Consider the following 24925-nt stretch of genomic DNA (forward strand, 5'->3'; position numbering starts at 1 on the left):
GACTCTAATAAAGGTGTAAACACTGCCATATGTAACAAATGAAGGCCCAGAGATATGAAATCTATTACTTCTAAAAACGGTACTGGTGAACAAACTCTGTTAAATTGTTACCAGGTTCCCAAATTGTACAAGCAGAAAGTGATCATACTCCTTTCCATGATTCAGCCGTGGATGATAACAGACAAGGAAGAAGCACCCAAATGTGTAGAGCCCAAAGGGCCAGGGAGAATAAAGGACAAAACAACTCTTTTCAGATGCATAATAAGGGTCTAATCAAGAGATCCTGAACACTGTCAGGCAGGGTGTCTTCACAGCGCCTGCCACGACAGCATCTCACTGCTCTCCCTGGACACGTACTGCTCTGTATTTCCCACTTCACCTTTTTTTAGAATGGGAAGCTTAATTGTAGCTTTCCTGCCCCCTGCTCCACTGCTATATATTGGATTTGTGCTTGAGCAGGGTGGGGAGGGGAGACGGAACAGCAGGCAGTGAACACGAACCCTAGCTCATTGGACACCAGGCTGCAAAGAGCCACAGCTGGACCTGATCGAGATGCTGGACCTTGAACTGGAAGTAAGGACAGGATGAAGCTTTGGGTTGTCTCCCTTGAAGTAAATGCATTCTGTGGGTAGTTGGAAGGGTAACAGAATTGTTGTTACCTTGGCTATAGGGGTGAGCTATGGCAGATGATCTAACGTGTTCACCAGGATTCATGCTTTCCCTAGTATAGAACTGTTGCCAAGAAGCAGCTAGCCAGCCATATTTTCTAGCTCCCCTGGCATCTAAGCAGGGGCACATGAAAGTTGTAGCTAATGGAATAGGAAGAAAAGTGGTAAGTCGTTTTGGGGAATGATGATTAAGATATAGAAGTGAAGAAGGTATGCCGTCTTCACTCATCTGCTAGCCAAATGCAGAGGACTCCAATGCTCTAGCAAATAAGAGAGCCCTAAGAGGGAAGAAACTAGGGCCCTGAATCACCACACGGAGGAAATCTACCCATCCATCAGGAACACCCATGATAAACTATTATACAGGCACTATCATTTTAAATTACTGAAATGTTGTCATTTGTTACAGCATTTCGTATACCAACTAGTACATTAACACAGAGTTTTGCTGCATAAGACTTGCACAGGTAGTAAGTGCTTGAAGAATTTTCTTTCACGATAAGCAGATAAACAGTTCTACTTCAACACGACTTAGTTCACGTTCAGAGAGGGATGTCTGATGTTGATGGTACAATAATTAGAATACTTAAGAGACATAATTTACTAAGGATTCTTCTTGTATTTTAGGTTCACACATAAGTTAAATCGTAGCTCTGTACAAAATAGTTAGCTTCTTACAGAATTTAGCAAAGTAGCTTATTCTTTGCTATTCATTTCTTAACTTTTCTACACGTATTTCTGCTTCTTCTAGTCTTTTAGTTTATTTTTGTCACCAACACTTTAAATGCCTTGTCATTTAGCATAACACAACACATTTTATGATTTACCTTAAATATAAAGCCAATGTATCTTCTTCATAATAAAACGTCAACATTACTTTCCATCTTTGCTAAAGTGTAATGGAAAACGCAAAATGTTTTTTTCAGGCTTTAAAATTCTGTCAAATTTAATAGAGTCAAAACTTAAAATGAAGTGTAAAAATACACATGTACATAACATCTAGAGTAATATGGGGTACAGAAGGATCTTTCTCTTAAAATATACTTGTACAAACTGACACCTCTACATTATTTTTCTTCTATTAAGATACATTAATTAAAGCCAAGCCATGTGCATCTGTACATATACATTATTTGAACTTTGTGGCCTATGAATTCACGACTTTCTAAATTTCTAAACTGTTTCAAAACTAAAAACCTAAAAACTGGGAGGAACAATCTAGAAGAACTGAGAGGGAGCTAGGTAGGCTCTGGGGTGAGGTAAAGAATTCACTACCTTGTCCCATAAATCTTAGTCCAGAGGAAGGAGAAAAAAGACCACATGACTGCAGCAATTGCACTGTGGTCTTTGAGTAAAATAATACAGCTACATTTTTGATATGAATCTAGCTCAGAGATAGGTGCAATCCACAATTCTTAAAGGAATCAGGACAGACTTCACAGAGGAATCACTGCTTCATTCCGGAGTCTAAAAGAATACATAAGATTTCTAAGATATTGTAAGATACAATATACAAGACACAATAAAAGACACAGGGAAGGGACTGATAAAGACATGAGGCCATTGGAACTGACCCACCCTTAGAAAGTAGGCACACAATCCCGATGCTGACATTCTTACCACTACCTTTGCTTCTCAAGCCCTTCCCCAAGCGTGACTGGTCAGCTCTTTGTTCCCAGGGGCCTATCCTTAGTCAGTTTCCATTGCTTGCCACCAAGGGAACTTCAACCAGTACAAACGTTCATGACATTTTCTGCCATGTCAATTCTCTACCTTATCAAAAGGTAAGGGGAGAGCCCCATGGAACAGTAACTTTTAAGGGTTAAGAAAAGGAAGAGAACTCTATAATCAAGACCAGAGGCCAAGGAGACAGAAGAAAAACCAGAAGGGTGGGATGCACGACATTCAAGGCAGAGAGTGTTTCGGGGAACAGGAAGTGGCTGTCAGTGCCAAATGACACTCAAGAGGTCAAGCGTGGCAAGGAAGGAAAGGCTACTGCTTGGTTTAACAACAGAGAGGTCACTAGAGATCTCAGCAAGAGAAAGTTTAGGTGAGGCCAGACTATAATGGCTTGAGGGATAAAGTCTATGAGAGGAATGGAGGAAGACATCACTTAATTCTTAAATGAACAAGATGGGGTGAGATAAGCAAGATCGTTTTGGCTGGAAGGGGGATTGTGTACAAAGGCGGGGGCGGGGTGGGTGGTGAGGATATGGCCACGTAGACTGAAGAGGGTAAGGAAATGGGAAGGTTGTGCTGATAGGTGAGATCCGAAAGGAAGAATGGGGATAGACTGTAAAAGCATAGGTTTTGCTAAGGAGTTTGTATGTTATCCCATAACGTGTAATCCAAAGATGCTTCTAAACCAGAGAATGACATGATCAAAACGTCATACTCTTGTGTAAAGGATAATCCCTGTCTATCCAGCTGTATACATTCTAGAGAGGAGTCATGTGTAGTCAAGTGTCCAACATCCAATTGAGAAATGAAATGGCCTTAGAAATACATCTTTAAAACAGAGTAAGAAGGGACTGAAAATGCTTTTAGCTGGAATGTTTCAGTTTGTGATTAAAAATTTTTTTTTTTTTTTTTTTTTTTTGCTGACAATCAGATGTCCTTGAGGCATAGGGTATTTTAAGGAAATGTCCAAGGGATCATCACTCCAGATAAGTAGAGCTATCTCTATGAGAAACCTTGACTTTTGGGGTTCAGTTGACATTTTTCTAACTTTCTCTTTCAACTGACAAATTTTTCAGTTTAGCAAAGATTCATGACAACTATGCCTTGTGAACCTTTTAAGTACCTTCTTGAGAGCTTAGAACCTTGAGAAAGTATGTACAGTGAAAGGACCAACTGAATTTACTTCATTTCAATAAATTTTTATGTAGCACATGTTAATAACTAGCATGTATTTTCTCCAATATCAGAGCCCTGTATTTTCACTGTATGGAGAAGATGAACTGGATGACTTCTGAGAGAAATCTACAATACATCCTTCTTAGTAACATTTTCCAGTGTTTTAATACACCTGAGGTTTTTTAGTCTAAATAATTTCTCCTTTAATGTCATTGCTTCCTGTCCTACTTGGTTGAAACAAAGAACACCTGCTCACTTTCACTAACACAAGGTCCTTCTGTATACTGAAAAATTAGCATTAAGTCTTCTGTGAACCTTATTGTCTGTAGGCTAAATCCAGTTCCCTTTATTTTCAAAGCTGGAAAGAATCCTGGAATTTACAATATAGAACTGATCAAACTCCCAACCCCTTAAAAATGTGCTGATGGCCCGACAGGAAATTACACATTTCCTTCCTTCTATATGGTACTTTCTTTTTTTTTTTTTTTTAATAAGAAAAGCCTTTAAAAAAATGAGTAAAAGAAGAAAAAGGAAAGTATTATCTGAACTATATATTTTTTCTTGGCATTTGCTTGTTTAAAAAATAGGGGTTATAAGCTTTGTTATTTGCATGATGGGGGTTGGAGAGAGCATGAAAAACAAACATCAAGGTGTGTAAATTCTTCCTAAATCTTTTCTGGCATCACTACTTAATAATGAACCACTGTATGAAGGGGCTCATGGACTGCATTTAGCAGAGTATGTGCTCCTTGAGGGCAAGGGCTCATAGTGATACCTAGAGTAATTCACCTGTGGCTGCTAGTGTAATTTAAGCCAGTATCTTTAATTAAGCCATTCTTTTGTTTTTGAAATTGAAGTACAGTTGATTTACAATATTGTGTTAGGTTCAGAGGTACAGCATAGTGATTCAGTATTTTTGCAGATTATATTCTATTATAGATTATTATAAGATAATGGCTATAACTCCCTGTGCTATACAGTATATCCTTGTTGCTTATCTATTTTATATATAATAGTTGTAGCTTAATCCCATACCCGTAATTTGTCTCTCCCTCCTCCCCTCTCCCCTTTGGCAAACACTGGTTTGTTTTCTACATCTGTAAACCTGTTTCTGTTTTGCATATACATTAATTTGTATTATTCTTTTAGATTCCACATACAAGTGATATCATATAGTATTTGTCTTTTTCTGACTTATTTCACTAAGGATAATATGGTCTAGGTCCATACATGTTGCTTCACATCCTAAACTAGACACTTACCAAGTGTTTGTTGCATAGATGGGTGGATGCTTAGAGAAATTAGAAATAAAAATGCAAACCAAACATTGATAACTTCATTGAGGTGAAAAGAGAAAAAGGCTTGCCAACTAAAGTACTGCCAAAACTTGATAACAGAAAATGACAGTAGCAAAGGCAGAATTCGTACGCCATTTACCTGCCGGTCTCTAAAAGCTTCTGAAACTCTCATCTTTCCATTTCTGGACTGTAACGGGTAGAATAATTAGTCTCCCCCAAAATGCCTATTCCGAATCCCCAGAACCTGTGACTATGTTACTTACCTGGCAAAGGGGAATTGAGGTAGCTGATGGAATTAAGGTAACTAACTGGTGGGCCTTAAGAAAGGGAGATTATCCAGGTGGGCCCAGTGCAATCACAAGGGTTCTGGGAGGTGGAAGGGGAAGGCAGAGGAGTGACGAAGCAAAGTGATGTGAGAAACACTTGACCAGTCATTGCTGGCTTTGGAAATGGAAGAGGACCATGCACGAGCCAAACACAGGCAGCCTCCAGAGGCCGGAAAAGGTAAAAAAAACCTGCATTCTCCCTTTCTGGTCTTCTGGAAAGGAACACAACCCTGCCAACACCTTAATTTGAGCCCACCAACATTCGCTGTGGACTTCTGACCGGCACAACTGTAAGATAATAAATTTGTGTTGTCTTGAGCCACTAAGTTTTCAGTAATTTGTTAAAGTTACAATAGGAAACCAATACACAGCCAATAAAAGCTGCGATTTGATTACAAAAACACTAAATTTACCTTTTAAAAAATTTCTTCTGCTAACTGTGTGATTCAAAGATTTTTACAGACAGATTTCTATCATAATCTCTGATTACTTTAAGATGTTTTGGGGTGTGATTATTTCTCTCACTTTCCTGAGGTATTCTGCTTGTATTAAATCTTTTGAAAAATACTCACTCAGTGTTACTTAACTTAAAGTTTTCATTTTCCTCAACATAAAACAAAAGAAAAAATTGAAAAGGATTCACAATGAGACAGCTTATTTTGGTTACTAGAATGAAGACCATCATGCATATATTTCTAACAAATTTCAAGTTCCATATACCCAAACGATCAAGGATTACATCTTCTATTTCAGTCTTCAAGAAAGACTTTGAAAGACATAGTCAAATTTGTCAAGATATTTTTCATGGCTCAATTAAAGATACTGGCCTTTACTAATCTTCATATATCACTTTTATTGCCTGTAAGTTCTCAATTTCATACTTCTCCTTGAGTGGAGCAATATATTCCATCCCAGCTACATCTGTGTCTTTAAGACTTATGTAGACAGGAAAGCATTATTATTCTTGATCTATTCCCCTCAGCCATAAATTATGAATAGCAGTAACCTTTATATTTCCTTACCAATAAAGTTTCTATTAGAGGACACTGCATGAGTAGCTTTATCATGTTTCTTTTTACTAGTCTGGTTATAATAATGCCTGGCATTTATAAAGAACTTTTCAACTCAGTGCCTCAAAGTGCTTTGTGAAATTTAAACTAATTCTCACATCACCCTTAATAGATAGGCATTGCTCTTGTTGTGTAAATAACTTGACACTGAAGTTAAATGAATACCTAAGGGAAATTACTTCAAGATAACAATAGACACTTCCAATTTTACATACCCTCCCCAACACATTCCCTTCATAATTTCACATACATTATAATAACGAATTTAGCTTTGTTCTCATTCTTTGGTTATTAAGAACTGTAAGAACTCTTAGAGCCCAAATCAATTTTATTTCTGTCAATCCATACATAGGATGGTAGGATGGAAAGGAGGAAGTTATGTTAATGCCTAAACTTGGATTACTTCAGTTGCAGTCCTTAAACTGAAGACAATTATAGCAAAGTGTTTGGGAACTGAATAATTTACAGATAAGTGTTGGTATTTTTATTAAAAACCAACTGCCACCCTGAAGAGTGAACGTGAATTATTATTCTTCATTTGAATAAGGAATCAAAGCAAGGTCTAATAATTACAAGCTAACAATTTGCCAAAATGATAAGATTCATGAAAACCTTCCCAATTTGTCATTCTATATGTATACAAACTAGTCAGAAATCCTTTAAAGAATAGAAAAGGAAGATAGGAGAGTAGGAGGTTAAGAATTCTCGGTGTTCCATTTTCACATGCTCCGAAGAACTGCATGAATTTAGAGAAATACGATAAGATGGAAGTAGTGGGGAATAAAGGTCAAGGGAGAGAGGTTCAGTGACCTGTTCATGCCCTCTTGGCTATTACGGCAGAGCCAAGACCAGAATCAACGTCTTACGGAAGCAGGTTTCAAACTTTCAGTTTGTGGTGCTCAACAACCAACTAATCTGAATGTTGGACCTTGGACCTAAAGACTTTATTTCTGACTCATACAATACATATAATAAAAACTAGCAGGGAATAAAGGTACTTAGCTTTTCAGTATCAGTGCTAGAGACAATAAAGGTGGCTATTCCTAAGAGGCTTTGTATAGCTCCCAGATGCACAGGGACTTCTTCATGCAGTAACTAAAAGAAGAAGTTAGTAATGGATGTCAGGATGTTCCAACCTGCTTCTTCTATATATTATAACTAGGAGATGGGCTGAACATCCTAGCACCTCACTCTTGCTATAGGATCCAAACCATGTATCATTCCACAGTTGCTGTTTCAGCTTATCACTTGGTTAGGGAGCTCAGGTGTTCAAACAAAAACTGTCTACGATAACTCTGCAAAGGAGAAATGAAACTGAAACTTCAGGAGATTGTTCATTTGTTCATTCATCCTTCCAACAATAATTGGACACGTATTACACATCAGAAACTGTTAGACAGGTGCTATTGCTGAAATAATATGTTCTATGTCTTACCTTCAATGGGAAATGGAGATATAATATTGTAAGGCTCATAAACTACACATGAAGTGTTATAATATCATTTGAAGTTAGACTAAACATAAGCAACACTTAAAATAACAGTTACCAATAATAAGCAAAGAAGAAAAAATGGAACCATAAAAAATATTCAATTAGTCTAAAAGAGGAAAAAAAGGAGGAAAAAGGAAATAAAGAACATATAAGACAGAAAAAACAGCTAAATGACAGATTTAATCACATCAGTAATCATATTAAAATACAGTTTAAATACTTATTGAAAGGCAGAGATTGTCAGATTGAATAAAAAATAAAGACCCAATCATATGTTGCTTCAATCAACATATTTTAAATGTAAAGAAACAAATAGATTAAAGGATGTAAAAAGATATAATAAGCTAACACTAGTTAAAAGAAAGCTGGGATAGCTAAGAAAAAGAAGATTTTAAACCAAAGTATATTACCAGGGATAAGGAAGTTATTTCATAGTAACAAAGTGGTCAATTAATGAAGAGGAAATAGGAATCCTAAATATTTGTGCACCTAATAACATATCTTCAAAATACAAGCAGCAAAAAATGACAGAATAGATCCATAATTATACTCAGGTTAGTAACAGTCTCTCAAAAATTGCTTTTTAGGGCTTCCCTGCTGGCGCAGTGGTTGAGAGTCCACCTGCCGATGCAGGGGACACGGGTTCGTGCCCCGGTCCGGGAAGATCCCACATGCCGCGGAGCGGCTGGGCCCGTGAGCCATGGCCGCTGAGCCTGCGCGTCCGGAGCCTGTGCTCCGCAACTGGGGAGGCCACGGCAGTGGGAGGCCCGCATACCGCAAAAAAAAAAAAAAATTGCTTTTTAGAAAGTAGATACAAAAATTCAGTAAGGATATGGAAATAACAGTAACTTGAACTATCTGACATGTATAAAACTCTACTGAACGAAAGAATATGCAGTCTTTTAAACTGTGAATGTGGAACATTCACAGGATAGACCCTATTATAGGCTATAAACTAAGCCTCAATAAATTTATAAAGGATCCAAGTCATATCAAGTATATTCTCTAAGCCCAATAGACTGCAATTAGAAATTCATAACATAGAGAACTCCGAAAAAGCTCTCACATATGTGGAAACTAACACAGTTTTAATAACCCATGGGTCAAAGAAATCAAAATAAAACTTAGAGAGTATTTTGAACAGGATGAAAATGAGAAAAAAATCTGTGGGATGCCACTAAGGCAATATTTAGGGAGGGTGGCACTTAGAGCACTAAATGTCTATATTAGAAAAAACAGATTTTTCTCAAATCATTGGCTTCAGCTTTAATAGAAAAAGTATCATGAATTAAACTCAAAGTAAATAGAAGAAACAATAAAGATCAGAGCCAAAATAGATTAAATAAAAATTAGCAGAAGGAACTTTATCAACTTGATGAAGGGGGTCTACCAAAAACCTACAACTAATGTTATACTTAATGTTCAAAGACAATGTTTTTTCCTTAAGATCAAGAATAAGACTAGGATGTCCACTTTCACCACTTCTATTCAACACTGTATCGGACATCCTAATAAGTACAATAAGACAACCAAAATAAATAAATAAAACCATCTAGATTGGAAAGAAGAAGTAAAATTGTCTTTATTTGTAGACAACAATATTGTCTATGGAAAAACAATCAATCTACCGAGATACCAGTAGAACTAGTAAGTGAGTTTATCAAGGTTGCAGGATGTAAGATCAGTATAGAAAAGTCAACTACATTTCAATATACTAACAATATCTAAATTAAGAAAATTAAAACTAACAAAATGATGCTATTTAAAATAACAAAAATATGAAATACTCAGTGATAGATCTGGCAAAAGAAATGCAAGACCTGATCATTGAAAACTATTAAGACATCACTATGGGGAATGAAATAAGACCTAAATAAATGGAGGGATATACTGTGTTCATGGGTCGGAAGACTCAACTCTGTTGATCAACTCCCAAACTGATCTACATATTCAATGCAGATTTCTTACATATGGCACCAAAAGTACAAGCCATAACAGAAAAAAAATTGGACTTCATCCAAATTAAAAACTTCTGCTCTTTGAAACACACTGTTAACAGAATGAAAAGACAAGCCAAATTCTGGGAGAAAAATATTTACAAATCATAAACCTGATAAAAGATGTGTAAACAATATATTATGGTCTTTCCAAACTTAAGAATAAGAAAACAAGTAACCCAATTAAAAACTGGAAAAATGTCTGAACAGATTCTTCGTCAAAGAAGAGGTACAAATGAAAAGTAAGCATGCAAAAAGATGTTAACATGATTAGTACTAGCTGTTACTGAAGTATAAACTAAAACCATAATGAAGTAACACTACACGCCTATTACAAATAAGGAATTGGTACAGTATGTACGTTGAATACTTGTTCTATCTGGGACTGAGGCAGCCCTCTATTTTTCTGAGGAAACTGAAATGTCAACTTCTGCTACTATAATCACCCACATGGACCCATCATGGAGGATGCCTATTTATAACTTGCTCTTTTAGTGGTGAGAATGTAAGGAAATGCTTTCCTCTACCTCTACAGTGAGGATGCCAGCCAACTCCTCAGAGAAGGTCTGAGGGAGACTCACTGAGGAACAAGTGATGCACATTATCAAAGGCTCCTTTCCAAGTCAGACTCAGGATGGTAGTAAGTCCTCTCCTCTAACACTTCACAGCACGTAATTAATGACACAGATGTAATCAACTGCTGCTAGAAAATATATCTAGAAAGACTTCGCATCATATATGAATGATCTCTGGCCCTTCACCTGTTTGTGGTCCCTTTCTTGTCACTGGAATGGCTTCTGAGATATGACAACAAAGGCTTGTGACAAATGGCTACATGAAAGGACTAAAGGAGGAAGGAGAGCTTTTCTGTGATTTTTAGTTTCAGAAAAGGAATACCACTTGTTAGAACTACAAAAATAAAAGTTTGCTCTGTTTGAGGAGGTGAATTAGACATATATGAAACGCAAATGAATTTCCATTCCATTTTGCAGCAAATGATATTATTAACTTGCTGGCTAAAACAGCAGTCATTGAGTACCGGCTATTTCAATGAAATTGGACCTTAAATTTTGCTTTCAAATTGAAGTAAAATGCCTATGATTATGATTTCACTAGCAGCTTCTTTAACGCTTTTTTGACATATATAGATGAATCAAATTTATATAATGCTGGAAAGTTTAATCCTCAAATATAAATTTTGTCTGAGTGAAGGGAAGGCCTAAAGTGATTTTTATGCATTTAACTCTATAATTATTTGTGAAAAATCAGAATGTTAATTAGTCAATAAAACATCTGTAGTCTATTCCTGATCTATTACTTTGTATGTTGAAATAAGTTCTGTGATGACTCCCTATAAACCAGGCAATTAGAGACATGTTTTAAACTCTATAGGTCCTAACCAAGGTGCTTGAAAGATAATAGTACATTTTAATGGAATAATCTATTGAGCGAGGCTAATTTATCTTAATATTTAAAATGTACCTGAAATTTCCATATAATATCAATATTTAAATTTGTAAAACATGCATAGTGATTGTCACTCTGCATTATTAGCTATGAACATCTCCACATTAAGAAATGTTTACTAGAAGTACAGGTGTTGAAATATTATTTAATCAAATGAGAAAAAAAGATGACGTTCTAGCTCCACTGCACCATAAAGGAAAATAGATTCTGATTTATACACTTCTCCAACTTCAGGGAGGCAGAAGAACCAGCACCTTCCTGTGTATATTGATGATGTGATACCAAGGCCACAAACTTAAGAGTGTACGAATAGACAATAGGTTCTTTTTCTAACAACTGTCAGAAAGAATGTCTTTACAGCAACACTCTAAAACTAAAAAGTTATTTGGGTAGAAACTTCAAAAATCCATTTTGGGGACTTCCCTGGTGGCACAGTGGTTAAGACTCTGCCTGCCAATGTAGGGGACACGGGTTCGAGCCCTGGTCCAGGAAGATCCCACACGCTGCAAAGCAACTAAGCCCATGCACCCGCAAGCCACAACTACTGAGGCCGTGTGCCACAACTACTGAAGCCTGCGCTCCTAGAGCCCGTGCTCGGCAACAAGAGAAGCCACCGCAATGAGAAGCCGGCGCACCGCAACAAAGAGTAGCCCCCACTCGCCGCAACTAGAGAAATCCTGCATGCAGCAACGAAGACCCAATGCAGAGAAAAAAAAAATCCATTTTGGACTCAAGAACACCATTTGGCAGGTTAAATAGTACCCAGGAGTACATTAATTCATTCTGAAAGACTCAATGCAAACTGCATTGCTCACAGATAGATGCCTTGTGGGATCATTTAGATTTTTATATGGCTAAGTTACAAAAGCCCCGCTTTTAAATTTTTGCGGGGACAATTGATTATGCTGAACTGTATAAGTTTGGGTGCTTAACTGGTCTACTATTTACCTGCTCGGACATACCCATAGTAAGAAAAATTCCCTGTTCTGTCTCGAGGTATTCCCTTAGCACCCGGTGGAGGGCTGGCCACCAACTTGGATGAAAAATCTCCATATGCCACCCCCGTTTCCCTAAATAGGTATTTGCATTTGCCATCTACAAACAAAATCTGCAGGCCAACCATTTGCCAAAGAACATATCCTTTGAGTGCCTAATGCCGATTTAAATTTGAGCTATCATTTCACAGAACTATGTGCTACAATAGACCTTTTTTTTTATGTGTTACTAGTTCTCAACCCTGGCTGCACCTTAGTAACGGCGATGCTATTTGTGCCAGTGCCTCTCGACCCTATATGCACATTATCAGCTCCTGAGAAGTGCTTAGAATTCTCTTTCCTGGGCTCACCCTAAACCAACTAAAAGTGTGAGCCCAGACCCTGAGTCTTTTCAAACACTCCCCGAAGCAGTTCTTATGTGAACATCAAGTTGAGACGCACCATCACAAATGACAGTAATAAAAGCAGCCAGACAGTACCCTAATAAGACTCAAATCACTGTATAAAATGATTATGCATGAATTGGCTTTAGCTTAAATAATATTCAGTTCCTGCTTTAAGTCATGAAATTAAATTGGTCCACACCAACACCAAGATTTGTAAAACGGTCACATTACCTCATCTATGAAACGTAGCATTTAATGATTGTTTTAGGGCGTAGACTTTGGGGTCAGAAAACTGGAGTTCAGATCAGGACTCTCGCAGTTGCTAACTGAGTGGTCTTAACCTCTGATTCTCACTCTTTAACTAAATATGGACTGCTACTAGCATCTTCAAAGAGGATTAAATGGGATATGTGAATACTAAGCACTAATAGCAACCAGTAAATCAATATAATGATAGAAAAGGAGAACAAGAAATGACAACACAGTGTGTATTTCAGACAAGGGGTCACAGATCCAGAGAGTAAATGACTCCAAATAACGCTTAATAAAAAGTCAGTGGAGTTAACCTTACTCAGTATGGCAAAACTGATCTAATAAATCCTTCAGTGAGCTGCTTGGATGAGAATTATTATGATAGACCTGTTGAAGGAAATCTCCATAATGACTGAACCTGTAGTATCTTCAGTGATTTTTACCATTTAGAATATAAATAAGAAGCTTTATCTTCTATTGTACTAGGTTACTTTTGGTACGCGGGCCTCTCACTGTTGTGGCCTCTCCCATTGCGGGCCTCTCACTGTTATGGCCTCTCCCATTGCGGAGCACAGGCTCCGGATGCGCAGGCTCAGCGGCCATGGCTCACAGGGGCAGCCGCCCCGCGGCATATGGGATCCTCCTGGACCGGGGCACGAACCCATGTCCCCTGCATCGGCAGGCGGAATCTCAAGCGCTGCGCCACCAGGGAAGCCCTGTACTAGGTTACTTTTAATGAAGTAATCACACATACATCCTTACTGAGATACGTTCTAAGGACAAAAAGAACTACAAAGAAATACTGACCATTAGTTGGTAAGTTCTTTGTTGGTTATGGTACTGGTACATTATTTCTGGAACAATTTTGTATGTATTACAAGACAGAAGATAAGTAAACATATTGATGCTGCAGGGAACCTGTAAACTCATGATTTTTAAAAAGTATATATTCCTTAACTATAAGTGATGATACACAGAATGTTGATTTCTAAATTCCATTATCACTAAAAAGAATCAGTGCTGATTATAGCCCCGGGATAGGGAGAGTACAAGCTGAGTCAATCAACATCTCAAGCTCCAAAAAACAAAGACTGATGGTATCAAGCTTAATTAACTTCACTAATACCAGGAAAATCTACTACTATATGACTCCCGATATGATGTTATGGGAATCACAAAACATCACCTATGTAGGGTTCTTCCCAAAAATGTTTAGCTGAATCCAATCATGAAAAAACAGTAAGACAAATCCAGAAGGGAAAACATTCTACAAAATTAAACTCGTTAAAAATGTCATCATCAGGGCTTCCCTGGTGGCGCAGTGGTTGGGAGTCCACCTGCCGATGCAGGGGACACGGATTCGTGCCCCAGTCCGGGAGGATCCCACATGCCGTGGAGCGGCTGGGCCCGTGAGCCATGGCCGCTGGGCCTGCGCGTCCGGAGCCTGTGCTCCGCAATGGGAGAGGCCACAGCAGTGAGAGGCCTGCATAACGCAAAAAAAAAAAACAAAAAAAACATCATCATAGACAACCCCCCGCCCCGCCCACCCAATATATGATCCTGAATTGTATTCAGGATTGGGGGATGGGGAAATCCAGCTTTTACAGACATGCTAGGATAATAATGGGACTCTGAATGTTGACTATATATCACATACTAATATTCATCAATATTAAATTTCCTAGGTGCAATAATGGAATTGATATAAGAAAAAGTTTGTCTCTTAGAAAATATAAGCTGAAGCATTTTGGGAAAAGAATGCTGAAAAGCCTTTCTTATTACAAATCTTTTTAAAACTAAGCTTTACATTCTGAAATAATTTCAAAAATTTACAGAAAAGTTGCAAAAATATTATTGAAAGTTCCTGTATACCTCTCAGAGTTTCCCCCATAATTAACATATGATACCATGGTACTTCTGTGAAAGCCATGAAACATACATTGTTACATTACTCTTAACTAAACCCCAGACTCTATTTGGATTCCATGGGTTTTTCCATCAGTCTTTTCTATTCCAAGACCCAATCCAAGACACCACGTCGCATTTAGTTGTCATGTCTCCTTAGTCTCTTCTGATCTGTGTGTGACAGTTTCTGAGTCTTGTTTTTATACCTAGACAGACTAGAAAAGTACTAGCCAATTACCCTGTACAGTGTCCCCTAGTCTGGTTTTGTCTGATATTTTCATCATAATTAAACTGGGTTTAAGTTGGGGTTTTCAGAAATATCACAGAGGTGAAACGTGCCGTTCTCATAACATCGTAACAGGAGTACATGATAGCTATGTGGCATCAATGGCAGTGTTAATCTTCATTACTTGGTTAAGGTAGTGTTTGCAGGTTACTGTTTTTCTCTTATATTGCTTAGGTGTACATTTCTCACCACTCCTTTCAGTGCAGTTATGTTGTACCTTGTAATACAACTAAGTTCATCTGTGTTAATCTGCATACATTAAAGTACATGCTTTACGATGTACAGTTCTTTTCGTTTATTGAAGTATGGTTGATTTACAATATTAAATTAGTTTTGGGTGTACAGCATAGTGGTTCAGTATTTTTACAGGTTATAAGTTATTACAAGAAAATGGCTAAAATTCCCTGTGCTATACAATATATCCTTCTTATCTATTTTACATCAATACATAGTAATTTGTATCTCTTAATCCCATACCCCTAACTTGCCCCTCCCCACTTCCCTGTCTTTGCTGGTAGCCACTGGTTTGTTTCCTATGAGTTTGTCTCTGTTTTGCTATACCCGTTTGTTTTCTTTTTTAGATTCCACATATGATTTCCTTTTTGAGTTCTTCACTGACCTTTTTTTTTTTGTGGCTGCATTGGGTCTTTGTTGCTGCATGCGGGCTTTCTCTAGTTGCGGTGAGCAGGGGCTACTGCTTGTTGTGGCGCACAGGCTTCTCATTGCAGTGGCTTCTCTTGTAGCTGAGGACAGGCTCTAGGCACGTGGGCTTCAATAGTTGCAGCACGCAGGCTCAGTAGTTGTGGCACGCAGGCTCTAGAGCGCAGGCTCAGTAGTTTGGCACACGGGCTTAGTTGCTTCACAGCATGTGGGATCTTCCCAGACCAGGGATCGAACCCATGTCCTCTGCACTGGCAGGTGGATTCTTAACAACTGCACCACCAGGGAAGTCCAATCCATTGTTTTTTAATAGCATGTTTTTTAAGTCTGCACGTCTTTGTTCTTTTCTCATTTGTTTTCTATAATTGACTTCTAGTTTCATACCATTGTGGTCCAAAAAAATGCTTGATATAATTTCCATCCTCTCAAATTTGTTTAGACTTGTTTTGTGGCCTAGCATATGATCTATCCTGGAGAATGTTCCATGTGCATTTGAAAAGAATGTGTATTCTGTTTTTGGATGTAATGTCCTGTAAATATCTACTATGTCCAACTGGTTTATTGTGTCATTTAAAACCACTGTTGCCTTATTTTCTGTCTGGATGATCTGTCCATTGATGTCAGTGGGGTGTTAAAGTCCCCTATCATTATTGCATTACTGTCAATGTCTCCCCTTATGTGTTAGTATTTGCTTTGTATGTTTAGGTGCTCCTGTACTGGGTGCATACTTGTTAATGAGAGTAATATTCTGCTCTTGTATCGATCAATTTATCATTATAGAATGCCCTTCTTTGTGGTTTGTTAAAGACTTTGTTTTAAAGTCCATCTTGTCTGATATGACTATTGCTACCCCCATTTTGTTTCCATTTGCATGAAATATCTCTTTCCATTCCCTCACTTTCTGTCTGCGTGTCTTCAGCTCTGACGTGAGTCTCTTGTATTATCCAAAGAGCCACCCTATGTCTTTTGCCCTATGTCTTTTGATTGGAGTACTTAGTCCATGGACACTTAAAATAGCTATTGATAGGTACCTACTTATTACCTTTTATTACTTGTTTTTCTGTTGTTTTTATAGCTCTTCCCTGTTCATTTCTTCTTGCTTCTTCCATTGTGGCTTGATTTTCCTTAGTAGTATGGTTGTGTTCCTTTTTCTTAGTTGGTAGGTTTTTAATTTGTGGTTACTGTGAGGTTCATGTATCTACTTGTTTTAAACTAGTAGTCATTTTAAGTTCAAACACACTCTAAAAGAGCCACATTTTTTACTCCCCTCCTCTGCACCATTTTTAATGTCATATTTTACATTTTCACACGTATCCCTTTACAGTTTTTTGTGGTTATAGTTGCTTTTACAATTTTTGTCTTTTAATCTTTGTACTGGCTTATGTAAGTGGTTGATCCTCAGTCCTTACTATATATTTGCCTCTCCTAGTGGAATTTTCCTTCTCCTATAGATTCCTATCTTTCCACTTAAAGACACTTTAACATTTTTTAGGATAGGCTTAGTACTGATGAACTCTTAGTTTCTGCTTGCCTGAGAAGTTCCTTTTGTATTCTAAACGATAATCTTGCTGGGTAGAGTATCCTAGGTTACAAGTTTTTCCCTTTCAGGGTATTGAATATATCATGTCACTCCCTGCAAAGTTTCTGCAGAGAAGTCAGCTGATAGCCTTATGGGGATTCCCTTGTATTTGACTCTTCTTCTCTTGCTGCATTTATAATTCTTTATCTTTTGCCATTCTAATTATGATATATCTTGGTGTGGGTCTGTTTGAGGTCATCATGTTTGGAATCCTCTGTGTTTCTAATACCTGGATATTTATTTCCTTGCTCAGGTTTGGAAAGTTTTCAGCCATAGTTTCCTCAAATACATTTTCAATCCCCTTCTCTCTTCTCCATTCTGGGACCCCCTATAATGCAAGTATTGGTGGGCTTAATATTATCCCAGAGTTCTCTTATTTTTATTTTTTTAAATTTGTTTCTCTTTTTGCTGCTCTGATTGGGTGATTTCCATTATTCTATCTTCCAGATCACTTACTCATTCTTCTGTATCATTCAGTGTGCTATTCATACCTTCTTGTGTGTTTTTTTTTTTTTTTAATTTCAGGTATTGAATTCATTTCTGATTGGGTCTATTTTTTAACTTGTTAAAATTTTCACTGTGTATATCTATTCTTTTCCCTAATTTAGTTAACATTTTTATTACCAATATTTTGAATTCTTTATCTGGCAAATTGTTTGTTTCAATTGCAAATTGTTGAGGTTTTCTCTTGCTCTTTCAATTGAGAGCAATCCCTCTACCTTCTCGTTTTGGTGAACTTTCTCTGCCTCTATGAATTTAGGTGAAACAGTTACCTATTGTGGTCCTGAAGGAGTATTCTTATGTGGGAGAGTCCCCATATAGACTGTGTCCAATGCCTTTGGTAGGAGAGCTGGATTTGATGAGGATGCAAGTCATATCTTTCCTCAGGGTGTTCTGGCAGCTATGACCTTGGTAGGGGGTGGGGCTGGAGATGGAGGGGCTAGAGCCAGGTGTGAGGCAGGACCTCCCCTCTGCTCAGTGGCCAGCAACACCCTATTGGGGGGAGTGGTCTGATCCCAAGTTGCCGGAGCAGACTCCCTGAGGGTCAGGCCTGAGCTGGCTCTATTCCATTTAAGTATGTGTTTATCCCTCTCCCTGCACTGGGGACCCTTGCCCCAGAGTGGGTAGTGCTGAAGCAAATGGGGCCCTTGGGGGCTCTCTGCTCCTGTCTGCCTCAGACAGAAGTCCAAGCTTTCTCTGCCATGCTGCCTGCGCAGGCACCCACAATAGTTTCCCTCGCTCTGCTCAGACACAGCCTCAGGTGCAAATCCCTCTGTCCCTAACAGCTGATCCCTCTCCCCAGCCTCTGCCACCCTCGCCCTGTGGTGGAGCAACACTGCAGGGCGGGGGGGACCCACAAGGACTCTGAGCATGTATGGGGGTGATGAGCTGTGGTAGAGCGGCTGCCATAGAGATCTGGGCTGCTTTTGATGGGCTGCTTAAGTAAGTGCCAACAATGGCTGCCACCCCCTCACCCAGGCTCTGCCCCAGTACCTGGTAGTCTCCGTGTCCCACAGTTGAGTCTTCTCCCCAGTCACGGCTGCCCAAGATCCCATGTCTTGGGAAACCTGGCAGCTGCTAGAGCAGCCCTCTCTTCACCCTGCCTTGGGGGGCAAGCCAGTGTGCTCGTGCTGCCCACAAGCTGAGTCCAGTGTTCCCAGAGCCCTCCTGTTAGCCCTCCTGTTCCCAGAGCCTCCAACCAGCCAAGGGGGTTCGTGTCCCCTGTTTAGGACCCTGGGACTGGGGTGTCTAATCTGTGGCTCTCACTGCTCATTCCTCAGGGCAGGCGTCCAGCCGTGTATTCTCCCTTTTCCTCTAAGTTCCCTTCCAGGCACACAAGTCCCAACCTGATGGTTTTTCTTCCCTTCCTACCTGATCATATGTGTATCTTTCTTACAGCCTTGGTTGTATAGGAGTCCTTCTGCCAGTTTCCAGTTAGTTTTCAGTGAGAACTGTTCAACATGTAGGTGTATTTCTGATGTATTTATCAAACACATGTGAGTTCCACATTCTCTTACTCCTCCATCTTGATTGATCTCCTCCTGTGACGTACAGTTCTATGTGTTTAGGCAAATACATACATTCATACATCCAATACCCAGTATCACACAGAAAAATTCCTTCACCTTGAAAGATCCCTGTACACCCTTTTCAGCCAACCACTTCCCCCCTGGGTCAATCCATGGCAAACACTCATCTGTTTTCTGTTTCTATAATGTTGCCTTTTTTAGAACAAATCATACATTATGTAGTCTTTTGGGTCTGACTTCCTTCACTTGCATTTAAGGTTCATTTACGTTGTTTCATGAATTAGTCGTTCATTTCTTTTTACTGCTGAATAGGATTCCACTCCATAAATGTACCACAATTTATCCATTACTCTGTTGAAGGACATGTTATTGCTTCCAGTTTTTTGTGATTATGAATAAAGCTGTTACAAACATTCACATGCAGGTTTTGTGTGGACATGAACTGTATAAACCCTTGGGTAAATACCTAGGAGGGCAGCTGCTGGGCTATATGGTAAGTCTAAGTTTAACTTTATAAGAAACTGGCAAGTTGTATTCCACAGTAGCTGTACAACTTTTCATTTCCGCCAGCAAAGATTAAGTTTGTTGATTTGAATCCTTGTCAGCTTTTGTTACTGTCAGTTTTCTTGTGTTATATCCATTTAGTGTATCTTCTTGTGCTATACATCTATTTTAAAGGCTGTGTTACTCATCTTTCAAATACCGCACAAAATTTTAATTAAAAACTTCACTAAACTAAGATCCCCAGATACAAGAGTTATATCATTTTAGACTACAAAGCTCAGTAATGCCTTTTTCTTCAAATTAAAATGTTGTTACTGTTTCTAAGTATAAAAGTTGGTAAATATATAGAAAACATTACCAGGAGCTCTACCCTCCAGCGATGACCACCATTCTCTTCTAATTTTCTTCTAATTGCACACATGTGGTCAGATTATAACACATCTAAAGACCCAAAGTGTAAACCAAGAAGGAGTCTGATATGTCTGAGGAACAGAAAGAAAGCCAAACATGAAGGAAGAATGATAGTAAGCAAGGAGTGTGTAATAGGAGATGAATTTGGAGAGAGATCAGTTCAGGCAGAGCAGAGTTCTTCAATGTTGGTGTGTGTCCAAATTATGAGGCGGCCTTGTTAGAACAGATTGCAGCACCCCACCCCCAAGTTTCTGCACCAACAGATGGAGAGTTGTGCCTGAGAACTTGCATTTCTAACAATTTTCCAGGTGTTGCTGATGCTGCTTGTCCAGGGTCTCACTTTGACAACCCTTCTTGGTCATACGACACTATGATGAGGAGTCTGATTCTTTGTTCCAAATAACTGAGAAGACAGTGGAAGATTTTAAGGACAGAATGATGTGATTCTGTTTTGAATTTTAAATAGGTCATAGTGGCTGAGGTGTGAACGCTGGATCAGAAGGGACGAGATGACAAATGAGGAAGCAGTAAGCTGACTATTACTAGTGAGAAATAATGATGTCTTGAATCACGGTCAAGGAAATGTTAAAGTGTGAACGTACTCAGTATAAATTTAAGAAAAAGCTGACAAAACTTGCAAACAGATTGGGTATTAGAGTCAAAGAAGAAGAAAAAAAGGGCATGCTGAGGTCACTTGCTTGACAATGGCCCCTATGGAAGACTTGATGGGGTTGCTAATCAAAAGTTCTTATTTCAAAAATATTTAGTGTGAGATATCTGTTAATACACAATTAGAAATACCAAGTAGGCAAGTTGGATATACAAATCTGAAGCTCCAAAAAACTAATTTAAAAATTGGAAGTTATTAACCCAAAAAAACATTTATAATCATGGAACCTACTGAGGTCATTAGCATAGATCTATGGATCTCAAGCAGGGGTGCTCCCAGGGGACACTTGGCAATGTCTGGAGACATTTCTTACCATCTTTACTTAAGAGGGGACGAGACTACTGGCATATATTGACTGGTCAGGAATGCTACCAAATATCATAAAATGCACAGGAGTGCTCCTAACAACGAAGAATTATCCTACTCAGAACATCAATAGTGCTGAGGTTGAGAAACTCTTATACAGATAGAAAAACTGTCTTTCATGTATCACAGGAACAGGGGAGCATGAGGTCTTTCTCAGATATACAACTGATTGGAAGATATACCACTCATGTACATAATTTAAAAATTGCTTTTATATATATAGATATCTATATCTATCTAGAGAGCTGAAAAATAAATTAAAAATACCTTAAATTACATTATAGCTTTAGACTTAAAATGGCTGCTATTACACAGTGAAAAATAGTTACAATAAGGAAACAAGGTAAAATGAATGTAATAATAATTTAAATGAGAAACCGTGATTCACAAATCCATCAGACCACGTGCAGTCTCCAGGGTTCTGCTCTTAGATTATGCCACCTGTATACCTTTGTTGAATGAATAAATGCACAAATATATAAGCACATGAATGAACGAACATTATGGTTTAGCTCTCTTAGGTATTAAGAAATACATATAACAGGGAAACAGAAGAGGAAATCTAGCATATGAATGCAGACTCACAATTTCTGGAGTGTGGGTATCGATTCACAAAATCCCTAGAAATGAAAAAAACTTCAAAGGTGAAAAGGATACAGAAAAGGAGGAAGAGTTGAAATGAATAGAAATCCCAACTTTAGGGGGAAAAAAATCCAACATACACACGAATCCTAGCATCCTTCGACACCTAGCATCACGCCAGCTATCCACCATTACCAGAAATTTTCAAGTAAGATTTCTTAAGGCTTTATTTTCTGGAAAATATATATGAAAGCAGTGCTCAGGTCTGGGTAAAACAGATCCACATTACAGAAGATAACTTTATAGTCTACTCACTGGAACACATCTACCTCGTAAGCAAAACTGCAGATAATCTTTCACAGAGAGGTGTTAAGATCACACATCTACCATAATGTCAGAAGAAGCTGAGAGATACTGGATTAGAGGATAAATATGTTATAGGTATGAGGAGGTGACTATAGGAAAAAAACAATTCTATGCTAAAAGATGTGTGGCGAAGACCTTCTCACAGGGAAAATGAGAGAGGTACAAGAGATAAATACACTTAAGAGATATTCTGTAATCAATCTAATCACAACGAACATAAAGAGCAGATGACTTCAAATATAAAGAGGATGCTTGTAACCCACGGACAGAAATGTTTGAACTAGGGTTACCTTTCGCCAAGAAGGACAAGTTGGCCTATACCATTCACTCATTGGCCAGTGGAGTACGTGTGACAAGAATGACTCAGTCAGTGACTAGGACCTTAGGTGTTCCCCTTAAACACCCAAGGCCTATCACAACACTTTCTCCATTACAGCAATTACGTTTAGTAAATCAGAGCTGTAAGCTGGGCTCGTGGGAAATTACAAATAAATTATTAATGTACGAACAGAAGGTTTACACACTGCATACTGGTCCACCTTAACTCTAAATCAAGAGAAGTTAAAATTGTGCTCTCTGGGAAACACGGAGCTGACCATAACTCACCCTTCCCAGTTCTTTATCTTCAAGGGCCAGGACCCCAGTGCTTTCCGTGAAGAGTTTTACTTTGACCACAGGCCGTGGATGAGTAGTGGTAAAATCTCCTTGGGTTCCCCACCTGCAATGAAGTAACAAAGATTCTCTTTGAAATGCAGCATTAATTTTGTTTTCCATGTAGATGTGTTTCCTTAGAAGGCAGATTAAGCAGTGGAGAATCTTTCATGGCTCAGAGATTTTTATCTTTGCTTCTGTTTCTGACAGATGGCACAGTCAAGAAAGAAAACAACAATAAGCTTTACAGCTTGTAATAATTTTTCAGCTGTTCTAAAAATTAGCACATTAGAGTACAAAACACAGTGTGCCGTAAGAATTTAGGTTAAGGTAAAGCATTAAAGAATATATATATGTAACTGAATCACTGTGCTGTACACCTAAAACTGACACAACACTGTAAATCAACTATACTTCAATTTTAAAAGAAAGGTAGAGCATTATAGATAGAGCTATTGGAACCTATTTTATTAATTCAAACACAAATTACAACACAATTTTTATGGATGGCTGGGGAAAACTGTTAACGGTTGGAGTGTGTAAGAGGTCGTTTCTCAGAAATTATTTTTGCATGCTGAAGATTTCACACCATCTCTTCTTACAGAGTCTTCACTAGATATTTTATTTATATTTTTAAAAGTGGAGGTAATCATCTCATCCCTTACTTTACATGATTTTTTAAAGCTCCTGTCAAAAGGAAAGAAACAAGCACCATAAAGATGGGAGTGTTTTGCCATTAATTTCCCAGTACACTCTGCTAAGAAGGAAGTCAGTCTGTCGATATCTGGCTTTTCAAATCATAACAAAATAACATGCTCCCTTGGCTTATCTTTTAATTAATAGCATCTCATCTTTACCACATACCAACTCATTCTAGTCTATTTGCAAACTCAGATAGTACACACCTGATACTAAAAAATCTTATCAATGTTTCTCATAATTCTGAGATTGGACGTGATATTCAGCACAGCATAAAGAAAACACCACCGAGAAAAACAGACATAACAGGAAGAAAAAGAGAGGCTTAATGAGATAAGATTCCTGTTAAAAAATAAATAATCAAATAAAAATACCAATTTCTTATTTAAAAAAAAAGTTTACCACATTCCTGGCACTGTCTAAACTTTATTTTATAAACCTTATTCAGAAAGCTGAAATACAGAAAACTGACGTAAGTATACCAAAAACTAAATAATCATGATGTCTTCTCCGATCACGGCAGTTTTAATTTTTAACATTGTGATACATGTACAGTAAAAGCAGAGGCCATTTCAATGACTGAAGAAACCTGCCTCAAGATGCACTTTGTTCTTTTGAAATTAAAGTCATACTTCAGAGGGAAGGGAGAGATTCATTCAGGATGGAAAGCAACTTAATTTCTATTTTAGATTTCTAGAAACTGATTAGCAAAGAATCTTTTTGCCATTTCATAGAATTAAGATGGTCTGAGATAAAGTAGAGCTAAAATAGGAATAAAAATAAAAATAGATTCAGAACCAAAATAAGGAAGGAGAGAACAATTCTTAATTTAGAGTGTGGAATCTTAAGCCTTGAATACAGTCAGCCGATCTGGATAACAACTCCGGAGTTGACGCCCATGACATACCCTTCTCTTTATTGAGTAACATGTTGTTAAATTTGGAAAACTAACTTTTGGAGACATTTTCTTATAACTGAAATCAATGATTTTTAGTAGTCATGTAGACACAGCCTAATAGTTTTCCACAGAATTTGCTGATCTTTTAAATTAAATTCTCTTCATAAAAATTCTTTGGTGTATTAAATCAATGATATTTTGTCTCCTCTAATGTCAAAAATCCTTTGAAACTATTATTACAGTTTTAGATGATTATTTGAAATTCCTAATCTACTCCAATATGCAGTTCTCCAAAGAGAAAAATATTGACTGACCCTATTAACCATCACTGAGGGACTTGGTGAGTTTTGTCTTTTACCCTCATCCTCCTGTAATTTTACCTGAAGGAAGGGAAATGTGTTACCAATTCCACTTTGTTGGATACAATAAGACAAATAACATCGCACATGTAAAGAGCTGTGCTCACCCATGATCGCACGAACTTCCGGAAAACTGCCTACTAACTCAGATC

At 38.1% G+C, this 24925-nt stretch overlaps 1 protein-coding gene across 15 annotated transcripts in view; it reads right to left on the reverse strand.

The window, feature by feature from the left end:
- Positions 1 to 24925, reverse strand: part of CADPS2 (calcium dependent secretion activator 2) — a 485983-nt gene that overhangs the window by 238925 nt on the left and 222133 nt on the right. For all 15 annotated transcript variants that reach the window (XR_012334053.1, XM_073809879.1, XM_073809876.1 and 12 more), the window contains one exon: positions 22773 to 22884. Coding sequence is in view for 14 of the 15 variants with exons in the window: in XM_073809879.1 (XP_073665980.1) it covers positions 22773 to 22884 (112 nt within the window). In the remaining variant the exon portion in view is untranslated. The remainder of the gene's footprint in view (positions 1 to 22772; positions 22885 to 24925) is intronic.

This window comes from Tursiops truncatus, chromosome 9 (genome assembly GCF_011762595.2).
Source record: "Tursiops truncatus isolate mTurTru1 chromosome 9, mTurTru1.mat.Y, whole genome shotgun sequence".
Taxonomy (NCBI): Eukaryota; Metazoa; Chordata; class Mammalia; order Artiodactyla; family Delphinidae; genus Tursiops; species Tursiops truncatus.